General features: G+C 40.6%; 1 protein-coding gene across 9 annotated transcripts in view; it reads right to left on the bottom strand.

The window, feature by feature from the left end:
* The window catches only part of AGFG1 (ArfGAP with FG repeats 1), a 36,692-nt gene that overhangs the window by 196 nt on the left and 18,931 nt on the right, over positions 1-17,565 (bottom strand). Inside the window, exons 3-14 of one of the 9 annotated variants that reach the window (XM_068145535.1) lie at positions 14,254-14,369; positions 13,574-13,736; positions 12,473-12,629; positions 8,319-8,438; positions 7,626-7,697; positions 6,493-6,702; positions 5,081-5,264; positions 4,307-4,386; positions 3,939-4,031; positions 2,478-2,525; positions 933-1,091; positions 261-346 (exon numbers count right to left, since the gene is read on the bottom strand). In XM_068145535.1, coding sequence (XP_068001636.1) covers positions 261-346; positions 933-1,091; positions 2,478-2,525; positions 3,939-4,031; positions 4,307-4,386; positions 5,081-5,264; positions 6,493-6,702; positions 7,626-7,697; positions 8,319-8,438; positions 12,473-12,629; positions 13,574-13,736; positions 14,254-14,369 — 1,488 coding nt within the window. The remainder of the gene's footprint in view (positions 1-260; positions 347-932; positions 1,092-2,477; positions 2,526-3,938; positions 4,032-4,306; positions 4,387-5,080; positions 5,265-6,492; positions 6,703-7,625; positions 7,698-8,318; positions 8,439-12,472; positions 12,630-13,573; positions 13,737-14,253; positions 14,370-17,565) is intronic. The other 8 variants (XM_068145536.1, XM_068145542.1, XM_068145538.1 and 5 more) reach the window with 8 other exon arrangements.

The raw sequence follows: 17,565 nt of genomic DNA, 5'->3' as shown, positions 1-17,565 counted from the left end.
GTTTATGTTGCAGCTTTCATTTTCTTTGGCAGTCTCTGAAGTTACACTGATGCCAGAGAACAGTATACAAGTACCTCTGGTTGGATTTGAACAGCTTACAAATACTGTGTCATCATAACACCAGCTTGTATTTAGGAGGTTCACATGCTGCTATCCCTTAATTGAAGCAAACACCCCCATAATAACAAAATCTGTGTTTAAGCGAAGCACTACAGATTACACTTCAGACAGAAGTTACTGTCATGCAAGAACTCACTTACCATAAAAGGGTTACTAGGTACTCCAACAGCTGCAACTTGTCCAAAAGGAGTTACTACAGGCTTTGCCTGGCCAAATGCAGCAAAACCTGCTCCAGGGAAAGATAAATGAAAAGTATTAATACTAGTAACCTGTCTTTGAAGTTCTTTGCTGCAGCTCCTACACAAGTGGAAGCTTGGCCTGCACCAAAGGCACAATGATCCCACTTTAACACTGTCAGAAATCTAAGTGTGAAACCATACAACTGAGCTTTGTGTTTGACTTCAACTGCTGGGAGCTAATCCACTTCCAATTGCTACATACACAATACAGTCAATGTTACCTCATCATTTAAATTTAGGGGGAAGCACTTTCCAATTTCTCTTGCCTGCACTCTAAGGTAAGAGAGTGTGTTACAATCAGTTGCAGACACTCTGAAAAGTTAAGACAACCAATCTCTCTTGCATTTAACTCCTTTAAGCCTAGCAGTACCTGCAATTCCAGGGTTAGATTATGGTAAAAATTCAGTCACATCATTGCACACAGCCAAGTCAGCAGGCTTGGAGCTAGGAAGCCCTCATCAATAGTGTTATTAGGTTCACAGAAATATATGCCCATTACTGCTAAACCATAGGCAGACCATTCTCTCCACATTTCCATTTCTAAACAGGATTATCTGCAATGCACAGACCTACCATTTGGCTGCTGAGCAAAAGCAGTCTGTTGAGGGAAAGCTGCCTGGGCTGGGAACGTGGGCTGCTGGAAGTTGCCACTGTAACTAGTAGGAAGACTGTAGGGGGCAGGAGTTCCAAATCCTGCAGGCATGCTCATGGATGCAGTACCAAATGTTGCTGCTGGCAGGCAAAAAAAAAAAGTTAACACCATTACTTAAATGACTTCTTTTTCATGAGACAGATGACTACAATGCCACTTTAACTTTCTTAAAGGTCCCTAATGCTTCAATGACCATAAAGAAGTTCAGTTCAACTTTTACAGCCACTGAGCTGATTTGATAGCTTGGATCACCACCAGTTAAGTGCAAAATTTACTTTGGCACTTTAGAAACAGAGTGATTTAAAATGTACTAGGTGCAGCACATTCAGATACTTTGAGAAGGAAAATATCTTTTAATGCTCTCTCTGTGACCATATGCTTTCCCAAGGGTTGTTTTTTTTCCCCTTTTTGGTAGAAGTCTGTCCACATCAAAAGCAAGCACTTTCAGGCAGCACAAACCCCTCTGGTTTCCCCCTTCTGAAAAAAAGCATTGAAGAATCTTCCTGCTTCAGGCCACATTAACGGGAAGTTAAAAGTCAACAACTAAACCATAAGGGATACATGCATCCCCTTGCTCCATCCCATCCTCAGTGTCACTTCAAAGGAAATTCTCACCATGCACAGTATTTGCACAAAGTTCCTACTGCAAATGCTCTTACTGTTGAGGGAAGACTTACAACAACAAATAAAAACACCCAGGACTTTTCATCTGATTCTCTGCTGAACATTTCAAGTAATGATCACACAGCTCACACGCAATTCCACATGCCTTCAGCAAATAAATAGCAGCACACCAAGTGTAAAAATGTAGTAACAAAACCATTATTCAGTCTTTTGGGAGGAACTCTTGGAAGGAGGAGCAGCACATAGAGGGGGTTTCGTACACACACCAGGCATTTTGTTCTGTTTCAACATGAGACAGTGTTTCTTTTGAAACATTAGGAGATTGTATGCAAGCCCAACTGTTTAAAGTATATTTAAAGGATGTATCTTAATAATTTGAAAAAATTACTCCAAGAGTGTTTGAGGGCAAGACTTTACACACAAGTAAACTGTTGACTAAGTACACAAAAAAGCTGATGTACCAACATTGCTCTCAGGCAGTAACGAAGCTCTTTGATAGGAAATCTTGCTAAAACAGCAAACAGCACAGTGAAATAAGCAGAGACTTAAGATATCCCAAAAGGCATCAAGCTACTGTTCATAGAACCTTCAGGAGTCACTCAACTGGTCAGTGTTTCATTGTGACCATGGAGGACATCGATAATGGTTTTGTTTTAGTTGTTGTAGGTTGTATGTGCTCTTCTCTCCCCTGGCCCAGTTGCTAAAAGCCCATGCCCATTCCAGTTCAAAAGCTGGAAAGCCTGCTGAAATTCTGCGTGCAGAGAACCAGATAGCTATCAATGAGCTTGGACAAGCAAGAACAACTAGCCACAAGAAACTTGAGACCAAATGTGGCAACCTACCAAAGTGAGCCTGAGGAAATATGTGAGAGTGAATTGCTCCTGAGAGGCCTTATGGAAGCCACAAAGAGACCAGACAATGTCAAATCATTTACACACTTCAACAGCAATGTCTCAGTTATACAGAGCAATATACACACATATATGTACCAGTTTGTTCATAGCTTAATCTATTGCTTGTCATGCTATGGAAACCATTAGAAATAAATGCTACAAAACAGATCTCCCAGGTAAGAAACCAGCAAAATTCATGCAGAAAGAAAGCTTAATATTAAAGGACAAGCTACAATCTTAACATCTTACACTGAAAGGGGTGCAATAGTATCTTTACTCATTCATCCTCTCCATAAACTAGCACCTAACATCAGCCTATCTGCCAAAGAGTTGGTACCTCTGCAAGCAAAGGGCAGTAGCTGAAGGTAGAGCTCCCATAAATTTATCTAAAGATCTTAAAAATTATCCAAAACAACACAGTTAGGGTTAAATGTATAGAAGTATTTGGGGCATGAAATACCTGACCAATTTTAAATCCACTCTATCTCAAAAGGGACTGAAAACACAAGTTGTTTTAGTGGAGGACATGAGTTTGGTCAATTAAGTTTTGTCAAATTTAACTCAAAGCACAACTCTGTCAACATGTACACACCAGTGGATTTAAATCTGTGGAATTACATTTAAGGGCTAAAAGTGCCAAAATTGACCAGTGTCTTTGGAGAGGAGAATTGGCATAATCTAGGAATCACCTAAATACACGTACAGGGCTTTAAAGAGAAGTACAAGCAGCTTGCCTTTTTAAATAGTGATTGTCTATGAAATTGATTCTACAGAATCCTCCCCCAGAAAATTAATGTAGTTCATCAGTCTTATGTTTGTTTAAGCATTCTTTTCTGCTACCAAAGAAAAAATAAACACCACCACCAATGGACTGAATAAGCCGACTGGCAAGGAGCTAACAGTCCTGGCAGACTGGCATAGAGCTCCAGCTCTTCGGTTTTAAGGGTTTTGAAATAAAGAAATTCAAAACCAAGAATGCCAGCACAGCAGCAGGGCTTTCAAATCTCTCATTCCAGAGGAACTTTCTATGAAGCATGCTTCAAAACCAAGGTTATAGTCTTGGAAGGTACCCAACCGGTAATATGAAGAGTACAAACAGCTTAGGCAGCATTAGCATTTTTCATGGGCCATCAGTTGAAGTCCTAGGATTGGACCAGAACAGGAAAATAATATCCTCAGCCCAATATAAAACATCACTTCTCAAAAAAACCAAATGAAACCCCAAAGTTGATTTCTAAAGCCTATCCATAGATCTTGTTCTCTACAGTGAACAGACAAATAACATGTCAAAGAGACTAGAGACAAGTAATACAGAAAATCTTTAAGGAAGAAATGACAGAGCTATGAAGAAGAGAATCAATGCAAGCCTCAAAAACAAGGCACAAACCACTACGTGTTTAAGAATCTAACCTGTTGCTCCTCGGCTATTGGTCTGGAATGGATTTGTTGGATGTGCCACTGGGGCAACAGGGGCAGCTACAAATGGATTTGTGGAAGGTGTTGCTGAAAGATTAAAGACAGTTTGTTTAATAAAGTATTTTTAAAACAGCTTGACTCACATTAAGTTTATGCAGCTTTCATGCAGAGACACATCAATATCTAAGACCACATGAAAAGTTAGGAATTGATAATAAAAGGCTTAAAAACGTATCACAACAGCACGTTTTAGGCATCCCTCAGCCACTTCAACATCACTAGTGAAGTGCAGCACTATCAACTAAATATGAGTAACATGTCTGCTTACAGTCCACAAAAAGGTGTTAATAACACTTATCTACCTCCAAAGGGAGCAGGCACACTTGAAGATGCAGGCTGTGTCTGTGCAGTAGCAGCCACGGGTACTGTTCCAAAAGCATTGCTGAAAATAATTGACACATTCAGTCACTGCTTGTTTCACAAGTAAATACAACTTACAGTTACTGTTGGCATGTAGAATAGGAGAGGAATGTTTATATGCAGTCTGCAAACTGCAATATAATTCATTGGTGCCAGGAACCAAGCCCCCGATGCTAGGGTTGGAGACCACAACTAGTGCCGAGCAATGAGAAGTCATCTCCACCAACAATGGGAGAAAGAACACTGAACAGAGACCCTCAGCAGAAAGGCTGCAAAGCAGTAGTTTTAGGGGCACTTGCAGTACCAAGCAGAGCTATAGCAGGTGTTTGGCATTTATTACTTTAATGACCCAAAAAAAGAAGTGGCTGGGACTGTGTACATTATAAATATCTGAGTAAGTGTCATTTGCCAGGGACGATGCTATGAACGTCAGGGTGCACACAAGCATCCTGTACAGGAAAGCATTACCACCTAACAGGTTTAGCATGTAATGAGTAAAAAGAGGCAGAGAACACTCTGCTGACAAAGTACTCTTAATTTTATCTTATAACACCCTACTGGAGGGTATTGCTATTATTTAAAACAAAGGATGTGGTTGCAGTAGTACCTCTAAATTCATGTAATGCTATCCCAGTCAGAGAAATAAAACCAGATGTGAGAACACCTCCAAGCTACTTTTCTGCACACTGTTGAAGTCAGCTACTCCTAACAAGTACCTGCTGACGTTACTGGTGGCAGTATAGGCGTTACTAGAGGTTGCTGTGCAGCTGAACACGCTGTCTAGCTCTGCTAGAGCCGCGTACTTGTCTGAAGGTGGACTTGACTGATTCGGGGCTGACAACGCAGGCCCTGCTGATGCTGACACAGCTGTGCTGAAGCCACTTCCTTGCTCACTACCACCTAGAAATAAAACAAGATTAAAAACAATTAGGATTGTTTTATTTTCTACTCCAATACTGAGAACTAAATCAAAGCTCATGAGCAGTTTAAGTCACAGAATCAAAGAATCATGGAACAGTTTGGTTTGGAAGGGATCTTGAAGATAATCTAGTTTCAACCTGCAATAGGCAGGGACACCTCCTACTAGACCAGCTTGATCAAGGCCCCATGCAATCTGCCTTTCAACATTTCCAGGGCTGGAGCTTCCACAACTTCTCTAGGCAGCCTGTTCCAGTGCCTCACCACCCTCATGATGAGTTTCCTCCTAATGTCTAATTGGAATCTAGCTTTATCCATCCTGAAGCTATTATCCCTCATCCTGTTACTACATGCCTTTTTTAACAAGTCCCTCTCCAAGTTTCCCTATAGCCCTGCTTCAAATGCTGGAAGGCTGCTCTAAGGTCTCCCTGGATCCTTTTTCTCTCCAGGCTGAACAACCCTAACCCTCTCAGAGGAGGTGCTCCAGCCCTCAAGTCTCAGACTCGAGAATTAGACATACACTAAGACATACAGCAAAATATGTTTAACAAACCATTAGCTCTTAGGAAAGTGTCATGCTTATACAAATATTCTGAAGCTCCAGAGACGCTGTGGCTTCCCTGGAAAATGTGGCACTCAAACTCTCAAATAATCTATTTCAGAACAAAATTGTACATTACAAACCAACAGAAGCTTTTCTACATCATGTGAGAAGAAAAAAAGTTTATTCCCTAACTATTTTTCTCTCCTTAATGTCAACTAAACATGAAGTATTACTACTACAAGTTATACAAGAAAAAAAAAGGCAAGCCAGTCAAATCTTTGTGGCTGAGAAGCAAGAAAGCTGCTCTGGCAGCTCTCTGCAACAACTATGGCTCGCCATCCAAGAGCCTTCACTATAGGTTTCAGCACCAATACAAAACTTGTATTTTCATCACTGCAGTAATAATTATTTAGGTATCTCCAACGAGAGTTATTGTTATCTTGAAAGGAAGTAAGTTTCCTAAAAGCAGTCTAGTGATGACATCCATTAAGAATGGTATTAGGCTTAAAACTTACACCTTAGACATTAAGGGTACAGAGAGGTGAAATTCCACTGAGAACTCGGAGAAAGGACATTTTGAAATACAGTCACTGTTTAACAACACAGCCAGGCCTGTGGTGAGTACACACATGGAGAACAAACATGTTAAAGAATAAAGGTTAATACCTTGCCCTGCACTGAAGATATTATCTAAGTTAGCAAGAGCTGCATATTTGTCAGCTGGCTGGAGGTTGGGCTTATTCGCTGCAGCTTTACTAGCCGCAGTGGCTGTTGTGTTGCTCTGAGAAGCATTGAAGGCCCCAAAGTCAGCACTGAAGGATTTGGGGAAGTTATCAAAGTGAGCAAAGTTAGCATTGACCGATCCAGCACTTCCACCTGCAACAAATGAAGTTGAACAGGATTAACACTCCAAAGCTAGAGAAAGTCCTTCCAACTGGCACAGTAACCCCACCTCTTCGTGAGGCAGCATTCCTCTACCCCACCCCACATGTTTAAAACCCTTTCCCATTTCATTCAAAGTTACACTGGGTTATCATCATTTTATTCTCCCTCCCCTCAGTATTTCTGAGTCTGCCAAGCCAGGGAAAGAACCCCAAACTTCAACAGCTTAAATTACAGTCATACTTCCATCTAGAAAACTACATTGTGTTTCTTAGCTGTCAATTTCAATCATATTTTGCTAGCAAAGCAGGTATTTGTTGGAATCTGTAATACTGAAAACACAGCATACTTTCCTGTCACACATGTCTAATGAATTTGCATTTACTGGATGGTATAATGTTTCACCATTTCAGATGTCAGTCAGCATTCTAAGCAAAAAAAAAAAAATGGTGTCTAGAAGTCCAAAATAATACAATTTCAAGCCAAGATTTAGTGATAGGTTGTTTCTCTGTTCTCAGACTACATCCAGTCAGGAAAGAGGAGAGGGGGGAAGATGTAACAAAGGTCTTTTTTATATCAAGTCTCCTGTGACATCAGAGATACATAAAAATCGATTTTAAAGATGTGACTTAGGTCCACACGAGAGAACTTCAGTTCAAACATGGAACCATGAGCTTCCATCTCTTCAGTGTCCAGACAATTTAACCTAGGCAGGTCACTCAAATTTAATTGAGTTGTTCCGTTAAGTGTATCACTTTCTGTAGCAGTTGGTTGAGGATTCCACTCACACTACAGAACACACAACTGTCTGACAGCATCATCAGGAAGTTAATGCACACGCAAGGGCAGGAATGAGAATGCTATACTACAATGGCACAAGGTGAAGCAAGCCGAGTTTTCCACTGCGTGGAACTTACTGTGTACAGCCTGGAGAGGAAAAGCTGAAGTAAATTCACCAAAACTGCAGCTAGATGAAAGCGTTCTGAACGCTGGACAGCCAGAAATTGTGTGGGGGTTAAAGTTAACATAAGAAGGGAGAAAGAAAATTTGGAAAAAAGTTTAAAACGACACCACACTCAAAAGAAAAGAAAGAAAAAAAACAAAAGGAAAAGAAAGTCAGTCAGCCAAAGAACAAACAGCAAGTGTAAGCTCAAGCAGAAGTTCTAAAGCGTGATCAAATCAAAGGAAAGCAAAAGAAATCTTAGCAATAGGCTCTACACATGAAGTCAACCACACTGAAGTGTGTGCATAGGTCACACCTATGCACAGGCACTTTGGGTTTGGTACAGCAATGTGCTTTTGGGTCCACTGAAGCATTCCTCTTACCGAATTGAGTCAGTTCATTGTTTATCAAAAGCAGTCTCATTTACTCTAGTCAGTTATTTCAGGTGTAGAGCTAACACAGAGTGCCGTAAATCAGACTTCTGAGCAGCATTAGGAAAAAGAAAATCAACACCAAGCAGAAGGAATTAATTTTGAGTTTCCCCAGAGCTTCAGAAAGCACAGTTGCAATAAAGCAGGCAGATGCAAGAAATGAACTCAAGTACCTTCCAACACAAAGGTAAGGATTATTTCAATTAAGTATTAATCAAAAGTGCTAGGAGTTCTACCTGTATTTTGGGGCTGAAAAGGAGACTGACTTGCTGTGGGGAAACCTCCAAAATTACTTGAGCCACTAGACCGTTCAAACGCATCAAAGTTTGCAAAACCTGCGTTTGCAGAGTTCTGCGCTGTAAATCGCAAAGGAACAAAACATGTTAATGATATGGGAAGTCAACACAAAAACAGATGCAGCAACTGAATCCATGGTTGTGACAGCCTCCAAGGGTTATCCCCTATCTGGTCATTAAACATGAAAAATAAAAGTAAAAAAGAAATAATCAAACCATGATATTCTGCAACTGAAGTTGTTGTCTTAGAACAAGCTTTGGCGTGTAGCCTGCGCAGAGCTGCACCAGTTAACGCTACCCCTGGCCTCCTCACAACTGCGTGAGCTGACCCTAACGTGTCTGCAGTGGTGGCTACTCAGGGAAAACCAGCCAGAACATACACAATGCCAGATGTACACCTGTAGAACCCAAAGCAGGCATCATTCCAAATACTTGCTTTCAAAACTAGAATCTGTGGATTAACCAAACATTTCTTTGGGAACAAGGAAAAAAAATCAGAACCTACTCTTGCAACACAAAATTTGATACAGAAGGAATGATTCTGCCTTGGGTCAGTTTAGTCTGACACCACTTGAATAGTTTAGACTAGATTTATAAAATTAGTTTCACTGGAAAACTCCATTCTTAGTCAACTAGATCAGAGTAGAGAAATATGGAAATCAATACCAATGTCAAGAAGACAGCATCCTAGGGTGCATCCACAAGATAAAATCCACGGCAATTTCAAAGAGAATGTCAGCTTTTGCCTCCCTTTTGTGCCACACCATAGGAGCAAATAAAAGTTAAACACCCATCTAGTTTCAAACAGCTGTTATAAACAAGGATTATGGTGTGTTATTATACCATCTGTACTGGTTCAAACAGCACCCTACAGACTTCAGCTTCAAATGTCACAGTTTGGTTGGGTTTCTTTGTATTTTGGGTGGATGGGGGGTTTGTTTATTTTTTGGGGGGGTTTCTGTTGTTTTGGTGGGTTGGGTTTTTTTGCTTGTTATTGTTTGTTGGTTTGGGTGTTTTTTTTTGTTTGGTTTTAAACCAGTAGCTCTAAGTGGCACAGACTTATAATTAAACTGCACCTGGTTTCAAAACAGAAGTGATGCTTTCACCCTACCGCTTCGGTTGGACAGGGGCTACTTGGAGACCAATGCTTAGCTGACCACACAGCATTAAGTACATAAAGTCACTCCCAGAACTGAGGTAATAGCTTTCATTTCAACTACTCACAAACAGAACACTATAATCAAGAACCTTAAATGATCTAGCCTTTTGAGGCAAGATTAAGAACTGCAATCTACTATCTTACAGGCCACTTGTAACAATTTTATTGCATCCCCTGACACAAGGTATGGTTTGCAAGTGGGCCCATGTTGGAACTCTTCTGCAGAGCTTTCAGATGTATCTTGCTTTACATGGTAAAGTTTGAAACTGTGCAAGGCTGGCACAAAGATGAAGACCAAGACTTGTACTTTCCTGTACCTGAAACAATGTGCAGATCATATTTTCAGGGATGCACTGTCAACTCCAAAATGCAGTTCTCCACAGAGAAACCCAAGAATGGCCCTAATGGTTAAGGAGCTGCAGTGGATTGCAGCTTTGCACAGGTTTACAGCTGCTGTTGTGATGCAGACCAGTGAGGCAGTACAAACCAGCTGCCTAAAGACAGTTCAGGTATGCCAATACTGGTCATGGCAACACAAGCTACCCCCCAACCTTTGCACCGTTTCCTCTGTGAGGTCTGCAGTACCTGGTGTGGAATAAGGGGATGAAACATTGCAAAACAAAACAGGAAGTCCACATATATTCAGTTACAAAACTGATAGCAATTCTCTGCAGGACAATAACTATGTCACACTGGTTTATTTCTTTTGGGTAAGGCCTCTTCTCCCTTGCTGCCCATGATGGAGCTGTGCTGTGTCATTACACACTTGTAACTTTTTGTGCAGATCTGTTAATTTACACATGCCAAAAATTCATCTTTGCTGTCACTGTTTCCAGTCTGCAAACTGCAGGTAGAGCACAGCGATCTACCCTCATCCTCACAATCTCATTCTGCAGAAGCCACAGAACTTGGAAAATTAAATACAGATGCTAAATGTAAGGTAAGCATGTGTCCACTTCAACATGCAAGTGTCCTGAGCCAACTTAGTTGGCATGAGGTCACAAATATTGTTGTGGTTGCAGAAACAGTCACTTTTACTGGAAGACTTCAATCTGCAGTCACTTTCCAGTCACTTCTTTAGTTAATCATTGTGTACATGAAGGGAAAGAGAAGAGGCCATCCCCAGGAGGCACAGCTAAAACCAAGCCCTGAAACAGGAACACCCTAAACTTTGATAAAGTGGTCCTGGGCTAAGCAAACATTCTTCCATCCTCTGCTGCAGTAAACGATAACAAGAATTACATGTTTATACAGCTCCTAAAATGAGTACTGAAAACTTGCTTTTGCCCAAGCTGGGAGATTGAACAACCCTGCCTGCATTCCACAGAGTCTGTTACAATTTTCACTTAACGCTGCCCTGTGGTTACTACACACAGAACAAGCCTTAGAAATCTTTTACCCTGGCAAACACCTTGACAAAGCAGCCTGCAATACACATTCAGCTATTGTATGCTCAGAAACAGGGTTGTCTCTTTTAGGAACCAATTTCATCACACTTGAAAATATTTTGGGTTCCAGAATTTACAGAGGCATGGAGATCACAATGATTAATCACTGAGACATCCAACTAGTCACATCTGAGTATTCCTCTAGATTTTGTCTTTGTCTTAATTCAAGAAGCAATTAAGAGGCTCTTCTGCACCACTGTATATGTTCTGGAGTGCTCATACTGCTTTTTAGGAACTACCCAGAAGAGATGCAGTGGAATTTTGCCTAGATTTAGAACACAGTATTGAAATACTGATTTAAGGGAATTTTCATCTCCTGAAGCTTGAAGAGTAATTGAGTGTATACAAATATAGAATAATTCAGCAACAAGTTTGTAAAGAAAAGTCATTAAAAAGAATTCACTGTCTGCAGCTTCTTCAGTAACACTGTACAGCACTGGCCAGCCAGTGCAAGTTATCCCAGTTAAACATGCCTCCCAAAAGGTTATTAAACTGAAATCCTGTGTTAAAACACTCTGCAGAGGCAATTCTTATTTTGTGTAACTGAACTCAGCCAATTATTTCACCATTTTTTGGGGTAGGCAGGTAACTTTGAGGAAGCCTTGATAGTTTGTTCCATTCCTCCCCTCCACCATGTTTCCTCTCAGCTGTCAACAGATTCAGAGCAATTTCAGCAAGAAATCTCTCTTACTCCCATTGGCTTAGCATCATCAGTTTCTCTCAAAAAAACGATGATGAAAAGCCCATTCAGACAGGGCAGGCAAAAGTACTTCCCCACAATTACAATGCAAGTTAGCAACAACTTATTTCAGTGACTAGAGAATCATTTTGATCTTTAGGATAGATTTCCATGGCTCAAGATCTTCCACTGAAAACTTGGAGGCTCAAGATATTTTACTTAAGTCATCCTTGAAGAATTTAAGGTCTGCCCTCATCCTCAGTCAATACATGTGCTCAAATCATGTCTATTCTTCCTCAAACTAGAGTACTACCCATGTGGGTAGCATGCAGATTTCTTATAAACACATGCACAAAGGAGGAGATCATTCTTTAAACTGAGAAAGCCTTTGCTTTTCTTTTAACCAACTGACAGTTCATCAATGCATTTGAACTCCCTTGAAGTTTCTGTATCTGCTTTCTCTCCGTAAATGCTCTTCCTAATAATTTTCAGTGAGAAAAATTGAAGGTCCGATACCAGCTTCTCCCTACCTTCTGTTACTCATCCTCTCACTCTACCCAAAGAATTTGAAGTAGGCAGAGTTTAATCATGTATATCATAGGAAACAGCTATAGCAGCTCCCACTTGAAAAAGGATAATCTGCCTTTGTGCCTTCAACCTATCCTTATAAAAACCGAAAGGAAATCTTGAACAATGCAACATTCTCCAGGCAGAAAATTACATGTACCTTGTGAAGTTTAGTCTGAAGCCACAGAAAAAAAACTACATTTTATATAATTAACAAGGACACATTGCTCAGAATACTTACCTGTATGACTGTTAAAGTGTGCAAAATTAGCAAAATTTGCTGTAGCAGGTGACTGAGGAGGAGCAGCAGCAAAGATATCTGAGCCAAGGTCACTGAGGAGGTCAAATTGTTTCTTTTCCTGTTGCTGCTGTCCTTGAGATCGAACTACAACAGGAGACTACAAACAACATTTCAATTAGCCAATACAGAAGTGTTTTACCAAACTGTTGCAAAAATACTAGAAGGACAGACTAAACACATTTAACAAGCCATTTATTCCTCAATTTCATGATGCTGCATACAGCACGGACCCTCCCACTGCAATATGAGCAGGACAATCTGTTTGTGGTACTATGGTAGCTTTTAAAGGAACTTTGCAGCAGATTTCCATGGATTAAAAGGAAATGCAACAATAGAACATAAGGAACTTCAAAATTATGTATTTGAAACGAAAATACTGCACTAATACATGCAATAAAACTTAATTTCACTGCATTCTGAAAACATGCTTAAAATTCAGTATGGGGAGAGAAAAATTTAGCAACTTCAAGGCGAGGCTGCACTCTGCCAATTTCTACTCTGAGTCTTAGGAGGTGCAGTCCAGAGCTGTCCATATTTTACAGGTTAGCTAAAACCTGTTGCCTCCAGAAAATAAGTCTGTAGTATTGTTTGGCTTTGCAGAACACCATATGGACCGTTCCTGAATGGCACCTGATGAGACAATTACAGGAGGCACAGCAAGTAATAATGAACACATGCTTTCGATCCAGGTTCATTACTAATCAGTATTTCACTGTTTCAAATCAAAAAACATCACACCACAAAAAAAGTATATCACATTAGATTCAAACCTCAGAGACATTTAAGCAAATACAGTTGAACTTATCAACCACACTGGAAAATCCTGCTTGCTGAAAAGCATTAAGGAAAAAAAACCCCTCTGTGTTCAATAGAAACAAGCTGATCTGCAAACACCAGCATGTTTCAACAAAATACACAAGACAATGCTGGTTGAGTGATCATACTGTCTGGCAGCAGTTGCTACTGCAAGAATTCTTGTGCCACTGAAGAGGAAAACCCCGCTGCAGAGTTCTGTGCTCTGCAACTCTAGTCACTACTCACTTGGCTAGGTGTGCCCTTGTTTAAGTGCAGTGTGGGTGCAGCTTCTCCCAGGAGAGATTTGAGAGGCTTCATCTCGGGTGTGCTGCTTGTACTACTAGCAGAAGACCCAGATATGGATGCATGGACTGATGCCACCACCTTTGCTTGCTCTGGAGGAACATACCTGTGTTCAAATAGAGCAATGGTTTTGACAAGTTTAACAGCTTAGCATGCCTAAGAGTTAAGTGTGAGAACTGGAGATCTCAGCTTCGTTATTTTAACCACTGACCCTGCCACAAATTCTGTCAGTCTGCAGAATGCCCATTACTTAAATATGCCAGATATTTAAAAAAAAATAGACTAGAATTCCAAGTCATCAGTATTTTATAGCACCTATTTAACACAAACCACATGTCTTCTACCTCCTAATAATACAGGCCTGCAAATCCCTCTCTTCACACTGACACCCCCTCAGTCATTTTTGTTTCAGCAATATGAATTACACACTGAGAAACTTCTTTATACATAGTTGGCCTTCTGTGTTTCCTGTAGGAGCTCTGAACAAAATCCAGCAATCACTTTTCTTCAGAGTTGTGCAACCCAGCCCAAGGAGCACACAAGGTAAGCACATCCAAGAACATGAGAAGAGCCCCTCTTCACTTCTTATAGAAGCAATCTTTATAGCTGTAAAGCTATCTTACCATCTTTTCTTTTCATATTTTTCCTGTAGAAATTCCTTTACTTTCTGTGGATCCCTGAAGTCTGGAATTGCTGATGATCTGTCATCAAATAGGCCTAGCCAAATCTGTTTGCACACCTTAAAGAAAAGACAGCAGAGGTTCATCAGTTGAAACATTCCAATTAGAAACTTATCTAAATTTACAATTGTAATACACTAAACCATTACAAAGTGTGTGGCTGCAAGCTTTTTATTCCAGGCTGAGCTGCTTTAACAACTGCTTGGTGCACCATGTACTACTCTAAGTACCTTAAAGTTGTAAGGCCATCTGTCGCAGCAGGGCAAGCCAATTCCAGCATCCAATTTCACCATCAAGCACTGCTCTTTAACAAAATATTTGTGGTATGCACTCAAAAAGGGGCAAAGCACCTGATTTCTACTTGATTCTACTAAGATTCTTCTCCTTCCCCTAATTCTACACATTCCCTTACCTTTTCTTCAGGGTTTAAACAGATTTCATGTGCCATAAACCCAGAGGCTGTTTTTTAAAGGAACTCAACTGAAGCATTTACAAATCCTGAGCATAAGAACTTTTTTAAAGAGTCTTCCTTACCATGATGCAGTTGCTATGGAATCATACACATTTCATCTGAGTGAAGGGGTGAGAATGGGTGAAAAGTATTCTTGCTCTGTTTAAACTTTCCAACTGCAGTGAGCATGAAAGTTGAAGCACTTGCAATATTTTCAGTATGTCCAGCTTCAATCACTAAGAAAGGTGACTTCTCAAAACTGAACCAGCCCCAGGAGCTGTCACACTTCAAACATTTTCTTCAAGCACTTAGGACTGCTCTGCAAGTAACCTGGGTACACACCCAAATCATATACCAAACAATAGCTACTCTCTAACAGTAGACTCTGCCATTTCAAAACAGTTTTTTCACAGAAGGGAAGCCAAAAGCTTTGTTTGTGATAACATCCTTCTCACACCCTGAGATAAATCTGACCATCTCCCTTACAGGCCTCCCACAAATGCTGCCCTCTCTTCCTGCAACAGTGTCAGGTTTTCAGCACAGTCTCAGAAATTTCAGAGGAAGCACATTGCTCTAACAATTAAGAGCTGCACAAGCTCTTCCTGACAAATCAAGGGGAAGGCTGTTTTACTCCCACTACATCATTTTCCCCAGAATGGTTTTTCTTCTTTACCTGACCAGCTAACTTCACCAAAAGCAACTTAGCATCTTTGGAAGCACTAGCTGTCAAATATGGCAAATCTTCAGGTGATTTCAAACATTGTTCAGGACTAGAGATGAGACAGCAAGCACAACTATGTATTTCATACTTAATCTCTCCAATATTTCTTTCAGTCTGCTTGCTTGTCCAATGTTCCAGTCCTTATTGTCATTGACTGGACAGGGACAACATGAAGCAGATGTAATGATCACAGGATAGCTCTAAATTAGTGATTTAAACACTGATTTAAAGATCAGGTCAGTAGTTGCTACTTCAAATAAACTCAGCTAGTCAGCATTCGATCAGCAATTGTACTTCACAAAAGGGTTAAGTTCAATGGAGCGATGTGAGGTGTATATTTTAACAGTCATTATTTGCAATATGGTACTAGATGGAATGAAACTGAAGGTATTTTTTATAACCTCTTCAGAGTCAGAAGATACAAACTTAGGCCAAACAGTCTATTCTAAACCAAATGCCAACAGCATGAAGCATGTGGTAACAATCTTGCACCTAAGCACTGCGTTTTGCTGACAACATGTATAAAGTCAGAACATCTATGGGTACAGCTTTGAATGTCTGCATTGGATAGCTTGAGGTGGGCCAGCAGTAGTCTCTCCTTGCTTTGGATTGGTGAGCACACTGTGCCCAATTTCAGACAAGCAGAAACACAAGTGTTAGAACAGTCCCTACGTGACCCTGCACCAAGCAGAGTTAACACTGAGGGCTGTATTGTGATGATCAGCTCACACCCAGCCCAAGATGTGCTATTGAAGGAAGGAAAAAGTCCTCCTCCCCACCCACATCAGGCCATTACATTACTTCCCCTCCTCCTACCACCCAAGTCACATCAAAGAAACTCATCACAATTACCATGTCATTAGTACCACTGAAACCTGTACTGGGATCAACTCACAACAACAGTCAAACCACAATCCAGTTTTTCACCTTTCCCCTTCCCAGTCTGCCGTTTCACCTTTACCCCAAAGCATTTAAGAATTCCAAATAAGGGGGAAAAAGAACAAAATTCCACAGCAGTCTCAAGCCTTCCTGGGCAGCACAAACAATTTCTAGGAGAAAGCAAAAAACGAGGTCCTGTGTGACTTTAGATCATTTACCAGCTACAGTAGATAAGAGCTCCATGAATATGCAAGTAGGTAGGAAGGAGGACCAACACATGGCTGGTTTCAAATGATGCAAGGCATCAATTCCTGCACTGCATTGCAATTTTTGCAAAACTGCAGAAAACAAACTTCCAAAAGTATTTCCTGAAGCAACTAATTTCTTCTAAATACCTAAACACAAAAGCAGTAATAACTGAACAGTGCCTTAAGTCACTATTATAATGCATTTCATTAAACCTGCCAGGGACTCTTTATTGCTTCTCATTACTGGGTGCACAGAGAGCAGCATTACTAATGGGCAGCACACACCACCACACAGCATTAAGCTCAAGAACCCAAACAGTCACACAGGCTTCAGCAAGCTCTCATTGTGTCAGTTCAACGGCAAGTGGCTGTACAAACACAAGTTAAAACATTTACTTTGCTGCACCAGACACGCAAATGACATCTTCCTTCACCTAAACAGCTCTCAGACAAAGTACAATTTCTTACAAGACTTAAATATAGGCAAGTCCTTTAGACAGCCTAATTTCATAAAGCTGTAATATCACACAAGAACAGCTGAAAGGCAGAGTTTTGTCTGCTTCTGTATGAAGTATCACACAATGCTTTGAACATCAGCAGCCGTTCCAAGCAAGCATTCAGAACACAATCAAAGGCCCCTTGTCTGTCCTTGTCTGCTTGTGACCTGTATGCCCTTTCTAGCTATACTTCTGTTACCATCATCTGACTTGACAGGGACCCACAATACCGCATTGATTATGCTTCCAGCAAGCCATAATACACAATTTTCAGCTATCTACAACAAAGCCAATGGCAGTGTGCTGTGAAATACCACAGGACAAAATCCAAACTGGAATTAACTTAGAATTGTCAGGGACAGAACTCACATTTAGAAACAGTTATCTTTCCATAGTCTTAAAGTAAGTTGCTAGAAGTATCATAGTATCATTCAAGGTTGGAAGGGACCACAAGGATCA

Source organism: Melanerpes formicivorus, unplaced genomic scaffold, assembly GCF_026170545.1.
Source record: "Melanerpes formicivorus ecotype bairdi unplaced genomic scaffold, bMelFor1.0.p_v2 SCAF_12, whole genome shotgun sequence".
In the NCBI taxonomy this organism is placed as follows: Eukaryota; Metazoa; Chordata; class Aves; order Piciformes; family Picidae; genus Melanerpes; species Melanerpes formicivorus.
Note: the sequence above shows the minus strand (reverse complement) of the source record. Positions and strands in the feature narration are given on the sequence as shown.